Source organism: Phocoena sinus, chromosome 18, assembly GCF_008692025.1.
Source record: "Phocoena sinus isolate mPhoSin1 chromosome 18, mPhoSin1.pri, whole genome shotgun sequence".
Taxonomy (NCBI): domain Eukaryota; kingdom Metazoa; phylum Chordata; class Mammalia; order Artiodactyla; family Phocoenidae; genus Phocoena; species Phocoena sinus.
This window is the reverse complement of record NC_045780.1, coordinates 49,855,385-49,879,539: the sequence shown is the minus strand read 5'-3', so window position 1 is coordinate 49,879,539 and position 24,155 is coordinate 49,855,385. Positions and strand designations below refer to the sequence as shown.

General features: G+C 38.5%; 1 protein-coding gene across 47 annotated transcripts in view; it reads right to left on the bottom strand.

Annotated features, from left to right (window-relative positions):
• LMO7 (LIM domain 7) overlaps positions 1-24,155 on the bottom strand; it is a 201,503-nt gene that overhangs the window by 75,529 nt on the left and 101,819 nt on the right. For 45 of the 47 annotated variants that reach the window (XM_032611074.1, XM_032611061.1, XM_032611073.1 and 42 more), the window contains one exon: positions 23,535-23,641. In XM_032611074.1, the coding sequence (XP_032466965.1) occupies positions 23,535-23,641 (107 nt within the window). Of the gene's footprint in view, positions 1-21,651; positions 21,925-23,534; positions 23,642-23,916; positions 24,007-24,155 lie in introns of those variants that run through there. The other 2 variants (XM_032611101.1, XM_032611095.1) reach the window with 2 other exon arrangements.

Here is a 24,155-nt window from a genome sequence, read left to right as displayed (position 1 = left end):
AAGGCTCTTGACTGTTCTCCCCCACTTTTGAACTGTTCATCCTTTCAGATTAAACTCAAATGTCACCAGCCTCTGAAGCCTTCCTATCTTCTAGAGGCCTCTCTAATGGGAGCCCATGGGTGCTCCGCACAGAGTGCTTTTAAAGCATTCCATTAAATTGTCTTCCTAGTGTCTCCCACTGTACTGTGAACTCCATGAATTCAGAAACAGAATGCTGTTCATCTCTGGCTAAGTACTTAAAATACAGGCACTAAAATATTACCAGAAAGAAGAGATTAATCTTCAGCCTCTTCTAAAAATCTATCCTACCAATCCTCTAGAATCATTTTTAAGGGGCCATTTACTCCCTCTCATCCCCACTAAATCATAGGGCTCTCCATGCTTTATCTTGAACTTAATTTTAGTTACATCCCCATTTCCGTCTTGCAGCCATTTCCTGTTGCATCCCACTCTATTCTGACTTTAATCAAACAAGTCTAACACAACAGGACCTGTTTACTCTCACTCCAGAGCTATATATTCCATTCCTTCAGCCTAAAATGCCCAGAATCTGTCACACATTTAACTCTTAAATGTCAATTTCCAGGAAACTCCCATAGGACATTGCCAAGTCCCTGATACACCATCACTTTAGAGTCCCAATCGCTCATACAAATATAGAGCCATACCATTATTCATCCACTTATATCCATTACTGACGTTAATAAAATACATTTTGTGTATTTGTCTCACTACCTCCAAAGGACCTTTGAGGACTATTTTCTTTCCACAAACATTATTCACTTACAGTTGACCTTTGAACAGTGCTGAACATGTAATACCATAGTACGTATTTAGTGAACAAAGTCCACGTGTAAGTGGACCCACACAAGTTTAAACCTATATTGTTCAAAGGTCAACTGTACTGAGGGTTTTGCTGAATATCTATATGAGATGAAGTAAAAATATTCTTAGGATAATAATGTCACATACCTTCTCTTTGAGTAGTTCCCATTGATTTATCCCCTAAAACAGAGGTTCTCAAACCATGGTCTCCAGACCATCAGTATCCACAGTACCACAGAACTTGTTAGAAATAAAAACCCTCAGACCCTACTTCATACCTCCTGAACCAGCAACTCTGGGGTTAGGAGTCCAGGAATCTGGGTCTTAGTGAGTCCTCCGGGTGACTCTGATGCATGCAAATGATTGAGTCAGTGCCCTAGAAATATACCAAAGTTAAAACTACAGCTTAACCGAAGCTACAGCTTCAACTACTTTAGCTACTTCTCTGAAAAAGGAAGTTAAACTGAAACATAATTCCTCTAGCCTTACCCAACTAGAATTAAAAACAAACAATAAAAAGCACAAAAAAACTCAGAGTTAAGTGAAAAGCCTGGAACTGCTGCCAATGATTTTCAAGTGTTGACTGAAAAACTTCAATGTGTTTCCCTGGGCTTGCGTGGGCTTAAGAGAGCACCATAAAAATGCACTCGATTTGTTGCTGTCGCTGCTCACTAAGCTGTCACTTAGGATGTCTTGGTCCAGGGATCTAAAGGACAGGGAAGATCATTGAGTTCACTGCTTAACACTCCAAAAGCACCAACACTCCATGGGATCCAGAAGAGAACACCCAAACATAGAAACACACATACCATGTCCACAGAACACAATGTTTCAAGAAGGACAGAAATGATTTCTCCTATAAGTTTTCTGAAAAGTCAACCACTGTCAGCTTTAAAGGAATGAATGCTATTCAGAAAGTTAAAATAAGTTAATTTTGTTACACTCATCTTATAATTTCCTCATAATATCATACATTCCTGTTATATGTCTCTGAAAAAGGGTAATTGGTGAGAAACTGGCCTAGACCTATTTTTGTATTACCTAATCTCTAATTTGTTTTCCCCAGTTCAGAAGAAAGTCTGGATTAGGTAACACTGGAATAATGCATCTGGTGAAAGATTAAATGAGCATGAATCTAAGACCACGTTATCAGAAAATCCTACACACAAAATTATAACACCAAATTAGCTTACATAAAAATAGTTGTGTATATTAGGGTTGTAAGGCACCACTAACAAACACCAACACAGACCAACTTGTTGAAAACAGGTACAAAACATGGATAAAGAAAAGTGGATAGCAGTTGCACAGACCAATTAAATTGCCATTGGTAAATTTCCTTCTTTATATTCTAAAATGTGAAATAATGTGAACATATTCAGGTCTACTGATTAAAGAAGGTGGTTGCCTTTGAAATTTAAGTATAGCCCTTATCTTATTCAAGTTACTAAATCTGAAGCAGAACAATAAACTAAAATGTAGACAAAGTATCAATATTATAGACAGTCACTCACTGAAATAAGAAAAGGTTAAAGCCAGGTGAAATTAAATGTTATTCTTGTTCAAGTCTTCTGCTGCCCTGGCTAAGCTGGGCATAAGACACGGGGGGAAATAACTACACCCAAACCAGAAGGTGGGACTTAAGTCAGGATACATGTCTTGGCTCACAAGTGGCCTTGGAATAGCATTTTGACCTCTTCTGGGCCACATTTTCCCTCTCATGTGAAAGGAGGACTGCACTGGATGGAGCTGTCTCTTTAGTACCTTCCAGCTCTGATAGTCTGATTCTTACCTCTTATAAAGGAATATTCCCACCACAATTTTTAAGTTGATATGAAAGGCAGCAGAAAGACTCCCTAGAGAGCTTTTCTGGTAAGTTCAAATAAAACAGTGAACACTCACATCAACTGCATGATGTGACTAAGCATTTTGAACTAATATAAATAAATGTTCCCATGTATTACCTTCATTACGATTGTGGGATAAACGTGCTCCACAGTTGAAGGCTGACAACTTTTGAATACAGTATTTACCTCCTCATAACTATATGCCAATTTTTAAAGGCTTATGAAATTAAAAATGCTTTTGAAATCACAAGTGAGTTAATTGACAGCAGAATATTAATAAGTTTTCAAAGTCATTCCCTGAAAGCAATTCTCAGACATGATAAAAAACAACCTTTCAAATAATGTAAACCCAAATTTTGTCTTAAACTTTCAATAGAACACAAAAAAAGGATCAAACACCAGATTGTCAAATTATTTACTTAGGAGTGAGGGAGGATGAAGAGAACCGTGAACAGTGTATTTGGGAGGGAAATGAATACATAGAAGTGTAAAAGTTTACTAAGGTAAGTTCTTCCTGATTGCATCATTCTGTTTTATGAATGAACTAGTAAGACTTGAGACCTTTAGCAAAATGATTTACTACTAACTTCTTGGTGAGATAATGCCCTTCTTACTTTCATAGTTTTCTTTAACACAACTGTTAGTCAAATTAAGAGGACAAATTATCCACTTATAAGTCTTTAAGGAAAGAGTAAAAACAATCATTCCTAATAATAGAAGATTAAAGCAAGAATAAATCGTTAGTGGGCTATTCAATTATTTTTGCTTTCAACTTTTTCATCCTAAGAACACTGTTGGATACATTCTGTTTATATAAAATAAATCCAATTGCTTATAGTTGTTATCACAGTAATCAAAATATCCAAGGACAGGGCTTCCCTGGTGGAGCAGTGGTTGAGGGTCCGCCTGCCGATGCAGCGGACGCGGGCTTGTGCCCCGGTCCGGGAAGATCTCACATGCCGCGGAGCGGCTGGGCCCGTGAGCCATGGCCGCTGAGCCTGCGCGTCCGGAGCCTGTGCTCCACAACGGGAGAGGCCACAACAGTGAGAGGCCCGCGTACCGCAAAAAAAAAAAAAATCCAAGGACTATGGAGAGATCATCAGTTATCCCTAGGTCTGTAGTCTTACATTTCTTAAGATTTAAGTTGGTAGATACTTCTCCATTTACTCTAAATATCAAAGAACAAAAAAGAAAAAGAAAAACTATCCTCTTCACACATAAGGGTAAGAGTAGAGGTCCTTCCTTTCCTATTATTGTTTGTCGCACAGACTGAGTCTACAGGAATGTCACCTGGGTCACACTTTTCTCTTCTGGCAGAGGGAGTCACTCTTGTCCCTCTGCCACACCTCTCCTTTCTCCATATACACAGCTCTTTCTCCCTCCTCTATCTCCTTATATGGACAGATCCTTTATTTTCCCTTCTGCCTTATTACCCCAAGGGTAAAATCATATTGCTTAGTTCATTTAAGAAACACACCCGTACAATCCTTTCTTAAGACTCACCTACTGGCGCAGTGGTTAAGAATCTGCCTGGCAATGCAGGGGACACAGGTTCAAGCCCTGGTCTGGGAAGATCCCACATGCCGCGGAGCAACTAAGCCCGTGCGCCACAACTACTGAGCCTGTGCTCTAGAGCCCGCAAGCCACAACTACTGAGCCTGCGTGCCACAACTACTGAGCCCATGTGCCTAGAGCCCATGCTCCACAACAAAGACAAGCCACTGCAATGAGAAGCCCACACACCGCAATGAAAAGTAGCCCCCGCTTGCCGGCACACAGAAAAAAAGACCCAACACAGCCATAAATAAATAAATAAATAAATAAATTTATTAAAAAAAAAGAAACTCACCTACAATTTTTAACCACAAAGTCATCTCTACTGCATCTTATTAAATGAGATATTACTGGGCATTGGAGACTAAGGTTTTAAACTGAGGAAAACATACAGAATTAAGATTACTATGAGACAGAATAATATTGTACATAGCATGTAACGTCTCATATTTTCTTTATCTATTCATCCATCGATGGACATTTAGGTTGTTTCCATATCTTGACTATTGTGAATAATGCTGCAATGAACATGGGGGTGCAGAGAGCTCCTCAAGATCCTGGCTTCAATTCTTATGGATATACACCTGGAAGTGGAAATCCTGCCATCTGCAACAACATGTATGAACCTGGAGGACATTATACCAAGTGAAATAAGCTAGTCACAGAAGGACATGGTTCCTCTTAAATGAGATATCTAAAATAGTCAACAGACATAGAAACAGACAATATAATGGTAGTTGCCATGGACTAGGGGAAGGGGAAACTGGGAATTGCTTTTCAGTGGGTATATAGTGTCAGCTATAAAAGATGAATAAGTCTAGAGATCTGCTGATACATTATGCCTATAGTTAACACTGGCTTGTGTACCTAATGATCTGTCAAGAGGATAGATCTCACGTTAAGTGTTCTTACCATAACAAAAAAGAAATTAGTATGAGAAAATTTGTAAATTAACTCATATCTAAGACAGTCAAGAAAGAAAAAAGGCAGCAACTCAGCAGTACTTTCTCTCAGCACCTTGGGTCCATCCCCTCCTCTCGAGCATTTCCTCTAAGTAGATAAGAGCAATAGACAAGGACCGTCCCTAAGTGTTCTTTGCTCCCTCCATAGGGTTCCTGTTCCTACCTGATCGTCAATCACCAAATATGTTATAATTCAATCTAACTCTAGATATATTAAAAGTTAGGAGTTTAAAAATCTACCATAAAGGTAAAAAAGATGGAGTAGGAAATAAAAAAAGCTATCATGTAGATTATACACACCATATTTAGAGAACACAGTAGTCTAAAATTTTACGTAAAGTATCAATAGTAGTTAACGGCCAGCGTATAATGGATGTGTGCCATGTGTCAGGCATCTAAGCTCTTCACCTTTACTCATTTAATCCTCACAATGGTCCCTGTGCAGTAGGTACCATTGTTGTCCTCTATTTCGCAGGTAAAGAAATGGAAGGACAGAGAGGGTAAGGGAAATGAGCAAAGACCACAGTCAGCACTGGCCGCCTGGGACTAATAACCAGGCATCTGGCTTCCTCTCTTAGTGAGGGAGGAAGGGCTTCCTGGATGAGGCAAGATGGTGCCTGGCCTGTAAGAATGGCTGTCCAGGGGAAGAGGCTGGCCTGACTGGTTGACAAAGCTTGCGTAGAAGGGAAATAAAAATGCAAGTAAATAAGCCACACATGATTAGACAGTAGAACTCCATTAAAGTCTCAAGGGGGCTTGGACTTGACCTGTGGGAGCCACGATGGGCTCATGAGTGGGAATACATGATTCAAGTACACATATGAGACTTGAGACTAACAGACAAAATTACGAAATCTTTTATGAAAAGCGGGAGTCAAAATACCATAAGTAGTTAATTATCTGATCAAAGCAAGCTTCCTTGAATTCAAACCATATAAAATCTTAAAACAAAAACTGAACCCTTAATTCATTTGCGAGGGTGAAACCTAAATGCAAAGACACAAGCCCTGCCAGCCAGCAGGCTGCCAGATGGGAGTCAGGTGCAGAGGAGGGGAAGCCTCGTGCGCAGATGCACCCCAACCTGCAGCCTGACCTTCAGAGGTTAACGGGCCTCCTTTCTGATGCTTCACTTTAAAATACACTAAAGCTTCAAATCAGTGAGCTTGTTTTAGGAGAAAAGTTTACCAAAACTCTTTATGATTCTAATAAAATGTAACATTAATCCCAATAGCTAGTTTTATTAGTGATTTTTAAATCTACTGAATGTAGATTTTTATCTAAAACTATGCTTAAAATATCATATCAAAATGAACCTTCCTGACGTGCTCTCTCCACCCCTGATTTATTTTGTTTCAGAGTCCTATCACCACCTCCCATCACTTTATATTTTTATTCATTATTGTCCTCCCTATTAGAATTTATGCCTAAGAATGGCAAGGCTTTGTCCTTTTCACCACAAAACTGGATCCCCAATCCCTAGAACAGTGCCATGCACAGAGTAAGAACACAATAAATATTTGTTAAACTCATTCATTTATCCATCCATCTAGTTATTGAATCAAATTCCCTGGTGTTACACCTGCCCTAAAATACTGTTATTTTTCCAACCTTGATGAACAGAAGTGGAAGCAGTTTTGGGTTATAAAATTCCATCAGGCTGAATGAGATGTTTTGCAGACTCCATAGTTTTGTTTTTCAATGCTGTTGTTTGGGAGTAGGGTTTTCATGGGTGGGAGAAAAAACAAGGAGATAAGTCCATTTTGTTGTACGAATTTGGACACAATGTGCCTGAAATGGTCTATTCTATGGGGAGGGTTGTACATATTCTTGTCTGGAACAGTTGCTGACAATAGATGCAGAGTTTAGATTTAAAAGATGTTGACAAGAAAGACAAGGGACAACTTTTGCTCAGGTTTTAGGAGAATATACAAAGCAAGTGAGTGGGGTTAGTACGGCCAACACTGGCCCAGATGGTGGCTACCACGCAAACAGGGGTATTTATGATTTAAGGACACCAAGGCTAGGACACGCAGTGATGTTGGATTCTCTAAACTGATTTGAATATCCACCTGAGCCCAGAGGCCAAGCCCACAGTGTTTCCTGTGAGGGCATGACATTCCCACTGCCCTTACTCCGAAAGCAAAGTAGTTCCTAGAACAAGAAATCCGGCCTAACACTTCCAGAAGGCGCTACAGAAAAGAGATTTGGGACTCAAATAATAATTCCTCCTTTTTGTTGGCATTTAAAAGAAGGAAAAAAGACCTTAATTTCTGATTAAATGCATTAACAACTCCTACATTTCCATTTGGATACTCTACTGTCATGTCCAGTGCAGTGTGTTAAGACCTCATTTCTATCCTGCCCCCAAATTGGCTACCTTTCCCGTTTCTGCTAACAGTTGCACAAGCTCAAAAGCTGGCCCTTCTTGCTCTTTCATTCTAATCAACCCCCATCACGTCTACTTCAAATATCTTCTCCTCTTTTACATTTTTACTGCTTTCAGCAGTTTGCATCCTTATCAAAACACCCATGAACTGCAACCATTTCCCAACATCTGTCCCAGCCTCCAAGCTAGTTCTCAGTCAATCCATTTTATATACTACTTCATTACCCCATCTTTCTAAATCTGATTTTAACATTGTAACCTTCTGCACCAAGCTTTTGGTAGTAATCCCACTACCTAAGAGATAGCTCCAACTCCCCCAGCCAGGATACTCGAGGTACCACTCAAGCTGGTCCCAACCTACCTGTCATCCTGCCTCTGATCTGCCAACCTAGACTAGAAACTCATGCCTTGCATACCTACCCTTCTCTGCAAATAAGTTCAGGCCTCAAGAGCGGAGATCTTACTTAACTTTACTCATTGCTTTGCATCTAAAGGGCTCTCTAAAATGATTGATTAGAACTTCTCACCTCTGTGCCTCTGGATGTGCCAGTCTTCCTGTAGTATTCTCCCACCTCACTCAAATCCAACTTATCTTCCAGATCCACACTAAAGCCTTACATCTGCCCCAATATCTTTATTAAACCCTCACTCCAGTATGCGATCACTATCATTAATTGCCTAAATACGTGTAACTCAGAGCGTGGTGCTCATCGGCACAGCCTGGGAGCTTGCTAGAAATACAGAATCCCAGCCCTGTCCAGACCTAATGAATCAGAACCTGCATTTGAATCAGAGCCCAAGGTGTTTTACGTGCACCTTGAAGTTTGAGAAGCACTTGTTTAAAGCACTCTCACTCTCGGTAAAGTCTGGGTAATTTCTCACCCACAGCTTCTAGAAATTACAAATTCCTCTGTATCTCCAAAACTCCCTCCTACCCAACCAACTTCATGGAGCTCGTGTCTGACAGATACACGTTAACACGTTCAAAATTTCTTTGTTTGGGGCTTCCCTGGTGGCGCAGTGGTTGAGAGTCCGCCTGCCGATGCAGGGGACACTGGTTCGTGCCCCGGTCCGGGAAGATCCCACATGCCGCGCAGCGGCTAAGCCCGTGAGCCATGGCCTCTGAGCCTGCGCGTCGGAGCCTGTGCTCCGCAACGGGAGAGGCCACAACAGTGAGAGGCCCGCGTACCGCAAAAAAAAAAAAAACAAAAAAAAAAACAAAAACAAAAAAATTTCTTTGTTTGACCTTCCTGTCTTTCGTTAGGATACACTTGAAAGCAGAATTATTATAATGGAGAGAAACTGGGTTTGGAGTCCTAATGAGTGTTCCCACTTGTGCTAGGCACATGACCTTGAGTGAGAGGCCAAACCTCTCAGCTTCCATACCTGTATACTCAAGCAGCCACTCTTTCTAACAAAGAGGGTGTAAGATTATACAAGGCATTAAGCAAAGCATTCAAATGTTACTTTCTTTCCACTCTCCTCCACTCCGTCTCTCAAAAGCAGTACTTTTCCTCCTTTTACATATTCAACAGCCTTAAAACAAGTGTTTTCTATTTTTGCATCTAACCCATCCCACTAGTTATTTAAAAGGAAATTTTTCCTTATTTGTATTCTTCTCTTATACGTATATCTTAGGCTACTATTAGTTTCATCTATCTTTGGCTCTCTAAAAACATCACATTCACAACATAAAAGTTTAATATTTCTTCCTATGAATGAAAGGTTTACATTCAACAGCTAGCAAGAAATAACTTCTAATGACTTGTAGAAGAAGTGATCACTCCACTTGTCATAAGTCTTAGTAAAGGAATTCTTAAAGTGTCTCTGTGCTTGAGTCATTTCTTGGACTTTGCTTTTCTGAGTCACTATCTGATCCCCCAGGAGTTTCATCTTACCGAAATTAGACAGTGTTATTTACTGTTACACTTGGTGCTTTGTACTTACCACCTGTTTCAAACCCTCCAATGGCTACGCTGATAGCAGGACTTGCAGTGATGTACTGAAGTAATTCTTCTTCTTTAATTCAATAAGCTAGGTAATATGACTACAATTTATCTTTTTGCTTTTAGTTTGAGCTTTCAGACAGGACTTCAAATTATCAAGCATTAAGGTTTTACATAAGATTTAATATACAATAACCTAAACTGAAATGAAAATATTATATATATATATAAATATTTATATGTATATATATAAATAATTTATAAGCACTTATTCCCAGCCAAGGATGTTTGGAGGAGGGAGTCATGGTTTAGTCATTTTTTTTAAAGATAAGTTAATTTTTAATTTTTTTAAGTTTTTAAGGATAAATTTATTTTTAATTTGTTTGTATTTTAAAATTTAATACATTAATAAAAACACAGTATTATATTTCATATTTGTGTTTCAGAACCATTTTGACAACCATGTTTCAGTGTAATTGGTTTCTCTTGTGATTCTGTGTATTTTATTTTATTTTATCTTTTATTGGGGTATAGTTGTTTTACAATGTTGTGTTAGTTTCTACTGTACAGCGAAGTGGAGTTCCCTGTGCCATATAGCAGGTTCTCATTAGTTGTCTATTTTATACATAGTAGTGTATATATGTTAAACCCAATCTCCCAATTCATCTCACCCCCCTATCCTCCCTTGGTGTCCATATGCTTGTTCTCTACATCTGTGTCTCTATTTCTGCCTTGCAAACCGGTTCCTCTGTACCATTTTTCTAGATTCCAAAAATATGTGTTAATATACGATATTTGTTTTTCTCTTTCTGACTTACTTCACTCTGTATGACAGTCTCTAGGTCCATCCACGTCTCTACAAATGACCCAATTTCGTTCCTTTTTATGGCGGAGTAATATGCCATTGTGTATATGTACCACATCTTCTTTATCCATTCCTCTGTCGATGGACACTTAGGTTGCTTCCATGACCTGGCTATTGTACACAGTGTTGCAATGAACATAGGGGTGCGTGTGTCTTTTTGAATTATGGTTTTCTCTGGGTATATGCCCAGTAGTGGGATTGCTGGGTCATATGGTAATTCTATTTTTAGTTTTTTAAGGAACCTCCATACTGTTCTCCATAGTGGCTGTATCAATTTACATTCCCACCAACAGTGCAAGAGGGTTCCCTTTTCTCCACACGCTCTCCAGCATTTGTTGTTTGTAGATTTTCTGATGATGCCCATTCTAACTGGTGAGAGGTGATACCTCATTGTAGTTTTGACTTGCACTTGTCTAATAATTAGTGATGCTGAGCATCTTTTCATGTGTTTTTTGGCCATCTGTATGTGTTCTTTGGAGAAACATCTATTTAGGTCTTCTGCCCATTTTTTGATTGGGTTGTTTGTTTTATTGATATTGAGTTGCTTGAGCTGTTTATATATACTGGAGAGTAATCCTTTGTCCATTGATTCATTTGCAAATATTTTCCCCCATTCTGAGGGCTGTCTTTTCGTCTTGTTTATGGTTTCCTTTGCTGTGCAAAAGCTTTTAAGTTTCATTAGTTTCCATTTGTTTATTTTTGTTTTTATTTCCATTACTCTAGGAGGTGGATCAAAAAATATCTTGCCGTGATTTATGTCCAAGGGTGTTCTTCTTATGTTTTCCTCTAAGAGTTTTATAGTGTCAGGTCTTACTTTTAGGCCTTTAATCCATTTTGAGTTTACTTTTGTGTACGGTGTTAGGGAGTGTTCTAATTTCATTCTTTTACATGTAGCTGTCCAGTTTTCCCAGCACCACTTATTGAAGAGACTGTCTTTTCTCCATTGTATATCCTTGCCTCCTTTGTCACAGATTAGTTGACCATAGGTGTGTGGGTTTATCTCTGGGCTTTCTATCCTGTTCCATTGATCTATATTTCTGTTTTTGTGCCAGTACCATACTGTCTTAATTACTGTACCTTTGTAGTATAGTCTGAAGTCAGGGAGTCTGATTCCTCAAGCTCTGTTTTTTTTTTTCCTCAAGATTGCTTTGGCTATTCGGGTCTTTTGTGTCTCCAAACAAATTTTAAGATTTTTTGTTCTAGTTCTGTGAAAAATGCCATTGGTAATTTGATAGGGATTGCATTGAATCTGTAGATTGCTTTGGGTAGTAGAGTCATTTTCACAATATTGATTCTTCCAATCCAAGAACATGGTTTATCTCTCCATCTGTTGGTACCATCTTTAATTTCTGTCATCAGTGTCTTACAGTTTTCTGCATACAGGTCTTTTGTCTCCCTAGGTAAATTTATTCCTAGGTATTTTATTCTTTTTGTTGCAATGGTAAATGGGAGTGTTTCCCTAATTTTTCTTTCAGATTTTTCATCATTAGTTTATAAGAATGCTAGAGATTTCTGTGCATTAATTTTGTATCCTGCAACTTTACCAAATTCATTGATTATCTCTAGTAGTTTTCAGGTGGCATCTTTAGGATTCTCTATGTATAGTATCATGTCATCTGCAAACAGTGACAGTTTTACTTCTTCTTTTCCAATTTGTATTCCTTTTAATTCTTTTTCTTCTCTGATTGCCATGGCTAGGACTTCCAAAACTATGTTGAATAATAGTGGCGGGAGTGGACATCCTTGTCTTGTTCCTGATCTTAGAGGAAATGCTTTCATTTCTTCACCACTGAGAATAATGTTGGCTGTGGTTTTGTCCTATATGGCCTTTATTATGTTGAGGCAGGTTCCCTCTATGCCTGCTTTCTGGAGAGTTTTTTGGTTTGGTTTTAACAAGTAAAATGAAACATCAAAAATCGGTAAATTAATAACTTATTTAGAATAATTTCCTGCCAGTTCTGTTTTTAAATATATGCTTCATGCCAATGCTGTAAAGGTCAAAGTGTGGTAGTATGATCCTGAGCAATTTAGATTAGTAAGGTTTTACAATCCACAGCCTCTAACAGGAATGTTCCATTAGAATGGCAAATACAACTGAACATTCATAACTATCTGTGTAAAGGTCATAAAACCTACAAAGGCCTGTATGTGTGCATATCAATAAAATCCAAATACTCTATTATTTCTCTACTAGACAGGGAGAAAAGACCACACATGTAGCATACTTCTTCTATTCTAAGGTACACATGTGTCCATTTAACATTTCTATAATAAGGAGATCTTAAAAGCACCGATCTTAGATTTAATGGCACATAGTAATATTGTATCTATTTGAAGTTACTTAGCTCACAAACTAGGGGGAAATTTTAATTATAATATAAAGATATTGGCCATGTATCAAATGAGGTAATATCAGTCATACACACAAATCCATCTGGGCTATAGCTGGCCTGGTTAAGCGGCAACTCAGACAATTTCAGTCCCATAGCACTAGGAAGAATATTAGCAAGTTTTTAAAGTCTGTTCAAGTCTGTTTAGACAATACAGTGGAAGCAATCCAAGCTTTGAAGGCTAAGACACCCCCTGAATTTAAATCCTAGCTCTGTTATTTGCCCAAGATAAGCTAAACAAGTTACTCTTCTCTCTGACTCCCTTCATTTCATGCATTGGAAGCAAAATGGCTGGCTGGGCTGTTACTAGGTTAGAAATAACTAATGTAAAACACCTGACAGATAGCTAGCTGTCTGTCAGGTGTCTAAACCTGATGGAGTATTTATGAAATATTCCGGACACTCTAGTACAGTGATGCCCTCACCTAGTTGATATTCATCAGTCCAAATCCATCGTTCCCTTAGAGTTGTAAACTGTAAATCATTGCAATGCTCTTTAAGACACAAAAGCAAACATTAAGACTGAAGAATGCTGTTTTCATCTTCCCCATTTATGGTTTTAAGAACGAGGTAGAGAAAGAGTAGGTTTTTTTTTCTCTTCTACCCACCCAGGATTCAGGGTCTGTACACAGCACATATTAAATATTCAATGGCTGCGGCTGACAAGCCACAAGATAAAAGGCGTACAGATGAGAGAACTCAGTACCCCTAGGCTAAGCCTCATGTACCTGTCCACCCTCCCTCTTCAGCCCATCAGGACTGTGCTGCTTCTAGATACCCCAGCAGCAGTAATCTCTGGCTCTAGCAGCTCAAGGCTTACATCAATGGATATCAGTCTTTATGGGAATTTTTTACCCTGACTCTTTCTTGTAAGCAGAATGAAAAAGAGAATGAAAAATATGAGAAAGGACATAGAGCTCTATTTCTTAATCTGGGATGGGCATGCTTTAGACACCAATATTTAATCATACTATTCCTATTTCTCCTCCAAGACAGGGACCAAGCCCTTCTGGTGAAATGAATTCTTCACTAAAATAAAAAAGGATCTAGGGACCCTCAGCGTCTGGTGCCTCACTCTTTGAAGCCTTTTACAAATTTTCACATATGTTCTTAGTGTGTGTACACGTGTGTGCTCTACTGCACACTTTTGAGATGAATACACATTATACACAAAATAAAGTCTGAGCTCCCCACTTAGTAGAGAATTTTTCTTCTCAATATTAAGTCAAAAGAAGCCTAGTAACATGTCAGCCAAATTGTCTACCCAGACATAGATTCTTTTGAAGATTATTTCCGTTTATCTCAGTAAAAGTGGAAGAAAAAATAGAGAACAAAAGCATTTCACAAAGTCTAGCAGCCATCAATGTTATTATAATGTAATGAAATGGTGAAATGTAATAACAGTGATACTTGATATCTAGGGATTTCTCCCCAAAGTGCTCAAAATACACAGCACAAACCCTTCTTAAATTTATGGTGGTTAATGCAAACAGAGCTTAATTCAAAGCAGCTGCTTTTTCCAGGCCACCAAGATCCCCCACTTTTTCCTTTCTTAACTTAAGAAAAACTGGCTTACCTGAAGCGTGTTCATTCAAGTATGTTTTTAACCTACTTATTTTTGAACGGAATTTTATTACACTATCATATGCATTTAATGTGGCAAGTATCCTTAATTTATACAGCAGGTGTACACTTTTCCTTAAAATTAAAGGTTTCTCAGTAACACTTCTGGAACATGTTTTCTTAAGTTTACTGTGTATATTTTGGTCAGTAGTATCTGAAGCAATGCTTTTAAGCTCTTAAGAAAAAGTGACCATCACCCTGCCTCTCAGTTCAGTAGGGATACGCAGAAGGTACGTCTCTGAAAAATGGAGAATCAGTCCATCAGCAGCCAATCCCACCTGGGATGGCTGCTCGGCATGACAAATTATACCAGGGCAATTACCCCTAAAATATAACTACTCCACTAACCTAGACTCTTTAAAATAACCAATAAATGATCAACATACAACTTTTATACCTATTCAACATTTGATAGCGAGTCTCTTCATTTTAAAAGAACCAAGCTATAATGTTATGTCAAAGCATCAACATGAAAGTATACTTCCTAGCTTCTTGATGTGTTTCACCACGTACAACTGGAAGTAAATAAGAACCAAGACTTATGACCTCACAAACAGTGCCTATTGCTAGTTATGATTGTTCATGTCCAGAGTTAAAACTACAAATATTTTAGAGAATATAATCAAGACCTTTATGCTATCAGTACGGTAGCCTTTTGATGGACAGCACAGATGGGAGATATCCAAAAGGAGCAGCTAAGTTTTCTGTCTGGGGGACAACATAACTGCAGTGTGCATTTGAATTCTGTAAACATTTTGAACACCTATCCGCCCCCCCCCCAAAAAATTCATAAGGCCTACGAAAGCCTTTTAAAGAACAGCATCTGATCTGATCTTGCCTATCCAAAGGATAACCACCTCTCCTCTCCTAATGACCAAAACGATAAGAATTTTCACAGAAGAGGGAAAATGGGATGAAAGAATTAAACCAATCACCAAAGTAAAGTTTTGAATTTGGATCTGTGTTGTGGACTACTTGTGGTTTCATGTCTTTTTTTTTTTTTTTTTGCTTTTTTAAATATGGAAATAGAAACTTTTTAAGGAAATAAATCCAAATCAAACTACAATATTTCTAACATTTCATAAAATACACAGAAAACTGAGGTCTCAAAAAGTTAATAAAATTATGTTGGTCCCACATAAACAGGAGGAAGAGGAAATAACTTAGATATATGTTCTCTGGTTTCCAGCTTTGCTATTCTAATGAAACAGATACACTGTAAAAAGCTGACTAAACATACATGTCAGAAAAACATCTGTTTTAATATCTGCTCCTAATTGAAAGAAGAGATAAGTCTAAAATGGCTAAAATTCTCATAAAAAAACAAAGAGCCTATAGCCAATCATCACAATTTAAGTAGCTGGGGGCCAAATTTTTCCCTCCATGTTCTTCTACAGAGCACACATATCTTCACTTCATAGGGTCAAGAATCTGGATATATGTATAGGTACAGCTGATTCACTTTGTTATAAAGCAGAAACTAACACACCATTGTAAAGCAATTATACTCCAATAAAGATGTTAAAAAAATAAATGATCACAATTGATAATTCAGTATCACTTATTGAGCACTACTATATGTCAAGCACTATACACTTTACATACATGACTTTATGAAAATCCGTACAATATCCTTGCGGGGTAGGGCTATCCCCCAAATGGTATTATTTGCTAAGCTCCAGGATATTAGCCATTCCATCCCTCTTGTTCACTGAGCGGTAAAGTGATCACAGGGAGGAAAACTAACCTGTCTAAGGTCATTCAGCCACCAGGTGACTGAATGGGATGGGAGTAAACCCATGTCAGGCACCTAAAGTCCCTGCTATTGTTAGGATGATTGTCTATTCATGACAATTGATGCACATCAACTGAAATTCTATTCCATCCTGGGTGAGAAAGAAACCCAGCCTGGGGTATACTAGAAACAGTTCAAATGAACTGCTAAGAAATCTTCATGTTTCTGTGCGCTCATATTCTTCAAATAGTTTTTATCATGCCAAAGTCAAAGGCAATTTGTGACTTTTTTCAAATTGGCTTTGGTGTTTAATGCTAGGCAAAGGTAAGAGGTACCAAGGCAGATAGCTTGACTTTGGAAGAAACAAGGCTTACTGTAAACTTGTTGGTAAAACTTCTTATTAAAGTAACTTTAATGACTTCCCATTAAGTTACCTCCACTCTTGATTCCTGCTTTTAAAATTTTCTGTCCCTTGCCCTTGAGCTTCTACAAGATATTCCAACTACCTACGTAACAACTATACTTTTCCACCCAAGCCTTAAGCATACATTTAGATTGGTGATGGTATGAGAACATTAAAATGTTTCTAAAGCTTCATATAAATATAAGCATGGAACAACATCCCTCAAATGTCAGTTAAAACAACATTAGCATTTATCATTGGACATCACCATAAGGATTAAAACTTCCACCAAATACTTTGGAAAGTACATGGCCCAACATTCCAATTTTAGTTTTACCCACACAACTGAGAGGAAACACACATTCTTCTTTTAAACTGTATAAGTTTCAGATTGTGTTGCAATATTCTGAAATGATAAGTAAAAGTCTCACCCAGCAAACCAAAAGTTTAGTGACTGCTTTCCCAGATCTGCTTTGCAATTTTGAAAGATGAGGAAGAAAGATAGGAGCACTTAGCAAAGAAATATTCAGTTCTCATCTTCGAAGCCTGGTTTTAAGATTTCCATACCTTCATAATTAAAATCTGATTTTCAAATAAGTATTTAACACCTAAGGTGTCAGGAGGAGATTAAATGCATTATCTCTGCCCTCAGATAGCTTCAAGTCTAGGGAAAAATTAGATGTAGGTAAAAACAAGAAATGCTTTGAAAGCCCAGAAGAGAGACCAACGTCACCTTCAATTAGAAGTGTTTCCTGATTAAAAAGCTGAAATGACTGTTCATCTCTACAGTCCCAGAGAGCCCTGTGCATTTAACACAATGTATTCTAACTTAACTTATGAGGACATTTCCTCAATTATAATGTGAACCCCTCTAACGGCAGGACTCCATCTTATTTATGTCTGTATAAGTACCGGCCACAGAGAAGATGCTGAATCAATGCTTGCTGTATGATTGGCAAGTGAATGAAACCAAAATTTCCCCGTAGCTGGATTAACTGCCACTTTCTACTCTGTAGCTCCAGAATCAGATGTAAGCACACGCACCTCACATGTACACCCTTCACTCAAACAATCAGTTAAATCAGACCAGGATATAGCATGAAATTCAGGGAAAAACGATGCTTAACATCTCCAGTGACTGGTGAAGCTCTCGTTTTCAAAAATGACTGACAGGACTACAGACATTACAGTGCATGTAGCCGTAAAAGTTTGATTAATTCAACATAGGCAGCCCTACAGATAATTAGGTGAAAAAAGAATCTCTTCAACAAAAATCTCTTTGGTTTAGCCCTCTGAAGGACCACGTTATAAAACAAATGCTATCTGATAGGCGAAGCAAATTCTACCACCTTCCCATGAACTGACTCGTGACAACTGCTAATCAAGATGAGCCACCAAGTGAGATTCTTTGGAGCAATGAATTTAGGATGGGTTACTTTTGTAGATAAAGATCCTGGCCATGAAAGTCTATAACATGAAGTCACACCCAGCAAACCAAGACAAAATCAGACCCCATGGCTCTTTGGATTTGAGAGAGTGGGGAGCTGAGGAAGGAGACTTGGCATCCAGAAAGTGTTGATCTATCGAAGAAGTAAATTAAGAACTAGAGATGGAGAGAAATAAATGCCAGATAAAACTGCTAGTTATTCTACAGTTTGTCCCTGCAGCTCATATCCCACCACCTTCTCTGCAGCTGAGCAGACTCTCAGAAATTCAAACTTTGCAATTAAAGATCATTTGAAAAATGTGACCATATATGTTTGCTGCTGGCCTTAAACAGGACTTTGGCAACCCAAAAGAATTAATGTCCCCCTTTCAGTAACCACCTAACACCACAGAATGAATGGGATAGAGATATATGTGATGCAATAAACTTCCTTTCTCTTTTATTCTGTTCTAATTTCTTGGTAGGAAGGGAGGGAACATTTTAAAATAGCAACATGAATTGACAGGTGGAACTCCCCACACTCAAGTTACAGATCCAAGTTTGGATACCATTAAGGTTGCTTTTTTCCTTTTCGTTTTTTTTAAACAGATTAAGACATTGAGAAACTCATTTGAAAGACACATCTGGGGGAAAAAAAGTAGTAAAATCAGGTTTAAATGAGAGAAAGTTGAAAATTATACAATTCAAAGTAGGTATATTTTTACTTACATGAATAACAACCTTAAAAAATACACAAACACATTCATATCTCAAGTCAAATTTGGCAGACTGTAAAAGAGAGCCATCTGGGAACTTAATTCCTAAGACATGACTTTACAGTATTGCTGCAAAATCAAGCACCTTTGAAGCTTTAGAGATCAGCTAATCCTTAAAATATCGTTTTGACCCTCCTTTATTTTCACAAGGGAAATACGTGAGCATTAATTTCGCTTCCAACTACTGTTCCTTTGGTAACTAGTACATGTAAAAATAGCAGATTCTTGATTTCTCCACCCTCCATTTGATAAACAGACCTTTTAAAAAAAAACTCAGTCAATAATATTTCAAGTCACATTTTAGAACTAAAATATTAATATCGTAAATAACAAAAGAGTAAGTGTACACTAAAAAATACTCTTTCTTTGCATGACAAATATTGTGTTCAAAAGCATCGCCATCCTATAATTGTATTATGAACAGAATGTATCTAAGGAAGTGCGAAAAGCTGGATTGGAATGGTAAGGGGGTGGAAAGAAAAAACATGTTTATAATCTGTTCAAATTCTCAGCTTAAAAATTTCAATATATAATTTGGTTTAGAGCAATGGTTTAAATGAAGGACTTAGTCTGAGTCAAAATGCTAGACACAAAATTAAAACCTTTAATGTTCAACTCTACCTTTCTGTCAACTTCAATCCTCCAATACAGGACGTCTGGGCTGCTCTGTTGAGTTGCTTTCCACAACGAGTCATTGTTCTGTGCCTCTTAATGACCAGATGCCACCAAAGACCATGACACTTGCTGTAGGAGCTCTGCAGTGTGCTGTGGTTGCTCTCCCACAGGCCTTTTAGAGAAAGTGTGCAGAGATGGCCCTGTGGGAGTCACACCCCCTCTTCTCTGCAGATTGTGTGTGTTTCTAAGCTCAGTATGGATATTTGGTAAATGGTTAATAATACGGTGCAGTTAATCATTGGTGCAGAAGCTAAATTTCATGGCCTCAGTAAACATCTCAACTAGGATAGGTTCAATCTCAATCTACCATTCATGGAGGCTAAGTCCCCAGTTTGCTTACTACCCTTTCGGGAAGAAAAGGAGTAAAGATACACCCTGTCCATCAAAGTCAGGAATGTCAAAATTAAAAGTATCAACTGACTTTTGCATATATGTAGTCCCAAAATAAGTGGAATAATTCAAACATATTTGGAAAAGTTCAAACTATTACTTCCTTCAAATAAAATAATTCAGTTAGAAAATTAATATGTGTAATTACAGAAATATAAAGAGTACCGTAGCTTGTTTGACTAGCGAAAATTGTTACAAAGTAAATGGTAAATCTCAAACTACTGGAAAATAAGATTTGTACTTAGGGTCTGGATTAGTGAAGTGATTCAACAGCAGTGGGTCTTTATATTAATTGCTTCTGCTCTTGCCACTCATTCTCACCACACACAACTCTCCTAGGCTCTGTGTGTCATCTATGCTTTTAATAACATATAGTGGACTGTTGTCCACTAACAAAAAAAATACCTCACATTTGCCAACATGTAGTTCTTTGCTCTGAGGATGTTCTGCAAACGTGTATCTTAGATTACATGTGCAGGAAGACCCACAACAGGTCTGTGAACTGTAAATGCAGTACCTTAGGGACTGAATTTTGATAGAGCATTTACAATAATAAATCGTTTGCCACACTTCTGCTAATTTTTTTTTTTTTTTTCGGTACGCGGGCCTCTCACTGTTGTGGCCTCTCCCATTGCGGAGCACAGGCTCCAGCCACGCAGGCTCCGCGGCCATGGCTCACAGGCCCAGCCGCTCCGCGGCATGTGGGATCTTCCTGGACCGGGGCACAAACCCATGTCCCCTGCATCGGCAGGTGGACTCTCAACCACTGTGCCACCAGGGAAGACCCCTGAGCTGTTTTTTATTTTCTTTCTTTCTTTTTTTTTTTACTTTTGCTAATTTTAATGTACATAGATGGGCACGGTAATGTCCAAGTACTCACTCACACCTTACTGCACGCTCCAAATATAATGTGCCTTTCCGTAAAACGAACAAACATACTAACACAGAAATACATGTTATTATATTAGTAAGTAAAACGTCACACTTCAGCTGAAAGTTTATGTCAGTATCCTCCCTTCCACACAATTATCTTGCTGGCAGAGTGGAAATCTAAAAATTTGAAGTCAAGGCCTCTCAACCTCAGCACTACTGATATTTGCGATCAGAAATTCTTTGTTACGGAGGCCACTAAATACCCTTTTGAACTGAAGGGTATTTAGCAGCATCCCTGACCCCCAGGATGGCGGTAGCACCCCCATCCCAGCTATAACAGTCAAAAGTATCTCCAGACGTTGCCAAATGCCCCCAGTTGAGAACCACCGGTCTAACCAACACCAAGGCTTTTAATCTACAATAAATATAGGACAAGATCTTTGACCTACAGAAGCCTCCACGCTGCATAAGAACTGAAACTAAAGAGAAATGCATTACTATTTCGTAAGGAATTATTTGCTTTCCTTCACATTTTCCCTTCCTTCTATCAAAATGCTATCTCAGGGCTTCCCTGTGGCGCAGTGGTTAAGAATCTGCCCGCCAACGCAGGGGACACGAGTTCGAGCCCTGGTCCGGGAAGATCCCACATGCCGCAGAGCAACTTAAGCCCCTGCGCCACAACTACTGAGCCTGCGCTCTAGAGCCCGCGAGTCACAACTACTGAAGCCCACGTGCCACAACTACTGAAGCCCACGTGCCACAACTACTGAAGCCCGCGCTCTACAGCCCGTGCTCTGCAACAAGAGAAACCACCGCAATAAGAAGCCTGAGCACCGTAACGAAGAGTAGCCCCTGCTCGCCGCAACTAGAGAAAGCCTGTGCGCAGCAATGAAGACCCAACACAGCCAAAAATAAATAAATAAATAAATATTTTTTTAAAAAATGCTATCTCAGGGCAGAGGAGCTCTGGCCAACCATTTAAAGAAGCTGTCTGCCAGCTTTCTCACTCTCCACCCTCCACTTCCTTTGCAGCAGTCCCACGATCGACCCCTGTGCTTTTTGGTCCAACAAGACGGAGCTGTCGGGGCGATGCTCTTAATTAAGAGTGTCGAGGTCCTCATGCAGATGTTCTCACTAGGACTGCTTGGACACATCTTGCTTTTATGGACTTGTGGTTTCCACTGAAACAAGTTGTTCTGCATACTTCCTACTACGGCTGTTAACTACGTGACCTCCCGGTTTCGCTTTGTCACTAACTTAATTTCATTGAAGGCTGAGGCCAGATACTGATTTTTCCTGAACACTTTAGACCCAGTGTCTCATGAAACAGGCTCCAGGCAAGTTTCACTCAGGGCACTCTTGTTATTAGAAGCCAACAAACATGTTTTATTAAGTTCATAGCCTCCTCAAACGTCAGCTACAGAGTTTCAAAACAGTATGATTTATAGGGGAAAAACACATTTCTTCTTAATAGACAGCAACAACAGATGAAAAACACTTTGAAAGTTAAAAATTTCTTTGCCCATCAGATAGGTCATATGAGAGAATGCTGATTAGGAAAAATAAATTCATCCATAGTTATTTTTCAATGGAAATTAAACATGACCTCGAATACTGCAGAAGTAAACATGCCATTTTGGTGATGAAACTTAGCATCTCTCAACAGTCTTCCAATTAATCAGAAATGCTAACAGACCCATCCCTGCTATGCACGTATCACTGCTGTTGGTCGTTTAGAAATGCTTGTTCAACAGAACTAGAAGCATATAGATATGAAATGGCTTGTTCATTTAAAATATATCATTGCTTTTAAAAGATTAATCCTACCCAGGTTTTTAGGTTATATGGCTAAAGACAGTGTTTACTATAAAAAAATATTATAGACAGGGTTATTCTTCTTTAGAAAAAAAATCTTGACCACATTTAAGATTTTAGTCATTTTTTAATGACTTTAAAGCTATTACAACAGAGATATCAACTCTTCAAACTTAGTCTTTGAACTGGTAAAAGCTAATTTTTTCATTTCTATTATTTCTATAGATAGAATAAGGTGTTATTTTTTCCCAATGGAAAAATGCTAATTATGTTTAAGAGCCATGATAAGGAGGAAGTCATTATTACAAAATTAAATCATTTTCCTGTCACACTGAGCTGGTAACATGAGTTTATTCTGATTCACTGAAAGCAAATTTAGATTTATAAGAGAAAAATCTTACAAGAGTTTAAAACCAGATTTCCTGAAACCATATACTCAAACACAAACAGCATTTTCCATCTAAAACACAACACAAACACCTGTGCACATGTTTTCACACACACACACCCCCACTTTCACTTTCTCATCCATACTATTAAAAGAGTGAAAAACAGTCCACTTTTAGAAATCAGCCAGTTGACAAAAGTCATTAGCGGTACATGTTGGTCCCAAGCACCGCTGCTTTCCAAATATTAAGTCTCTTTTATCACTGTCCCACTCTCATTTTTATGTTAGCAATCATGTCTTAATTTCAAATAATTTTTACTCTGTAAGCTAAACTATAACCTTCTCCATTTTCTTTATAAATATAGTGAGCATCTTCACCATTAGCAACCAAACACTATGATGTTGGACAAGCATTAAAATATAAACCACCATTTTGGCTAATACAGGAATCTAAAATAATAAGATACCATGGTCTCAGTTACAGACAGCTTCACACTCACAACCCCTAAACTATTTCTTAAATGGTCTGTTTTGGAATGCAAACAGAGGAAGACGGAGGGACAATTTTCCTGTAATCAGAGCTCTCAGAAATTATTTACACTTAAGCCACAAGCCCTAAGTTTAAAACAACATGTAACAAACCAGTAAAACTTACTTGACAGTGACTCGATTTGATAAATCCTGTAGATCCCCAGGATGGAAAAGCTGGGCTTCTTTCAATCCAATCTGTTCACAAGCTTTCAAAAAAACGTTTATATTATCCTGTGAAAAGAAGTGGAAAGTGATTGCTTAGCCGAGCTCTCTCTCAGACAAAGGTTACCAATTTTTATGATATAACTTCCAAGCTTCAAAGTCCAATTACAGCCAGCAAAAAAGGAGGAAGCAAGACCAAGCCACTCATGTATGTAAAAAAAAAATAATATTAATACATGTGCAACGCATAGCTTTCAGTTTTCCAGAGCATAAACGGCAGTGCTCTCTTATGCCAGGCATATGCTGTTTCCTGTGATCTTTGTGACTGACACGTTAAACATTACCTGTTATAGGACAAGTGCCTGGCCACTGAGCAGTAATCTACACTTGGATGTCAGCTCTGCTCTTGCAAACAAACGCCCTCTTCCCAGCTTTGCACGACAAGCCTCACCTCTCCTCTTTAAAAATAACTCCAGCTACTGACATTCACCCACCCAGAAACTGTTGGCAGGGAAGAGAAGAAGAGGAGGAACATTCTGTTTCTATGATTACAAATTACAGAACGACTGTGGAATACCACACC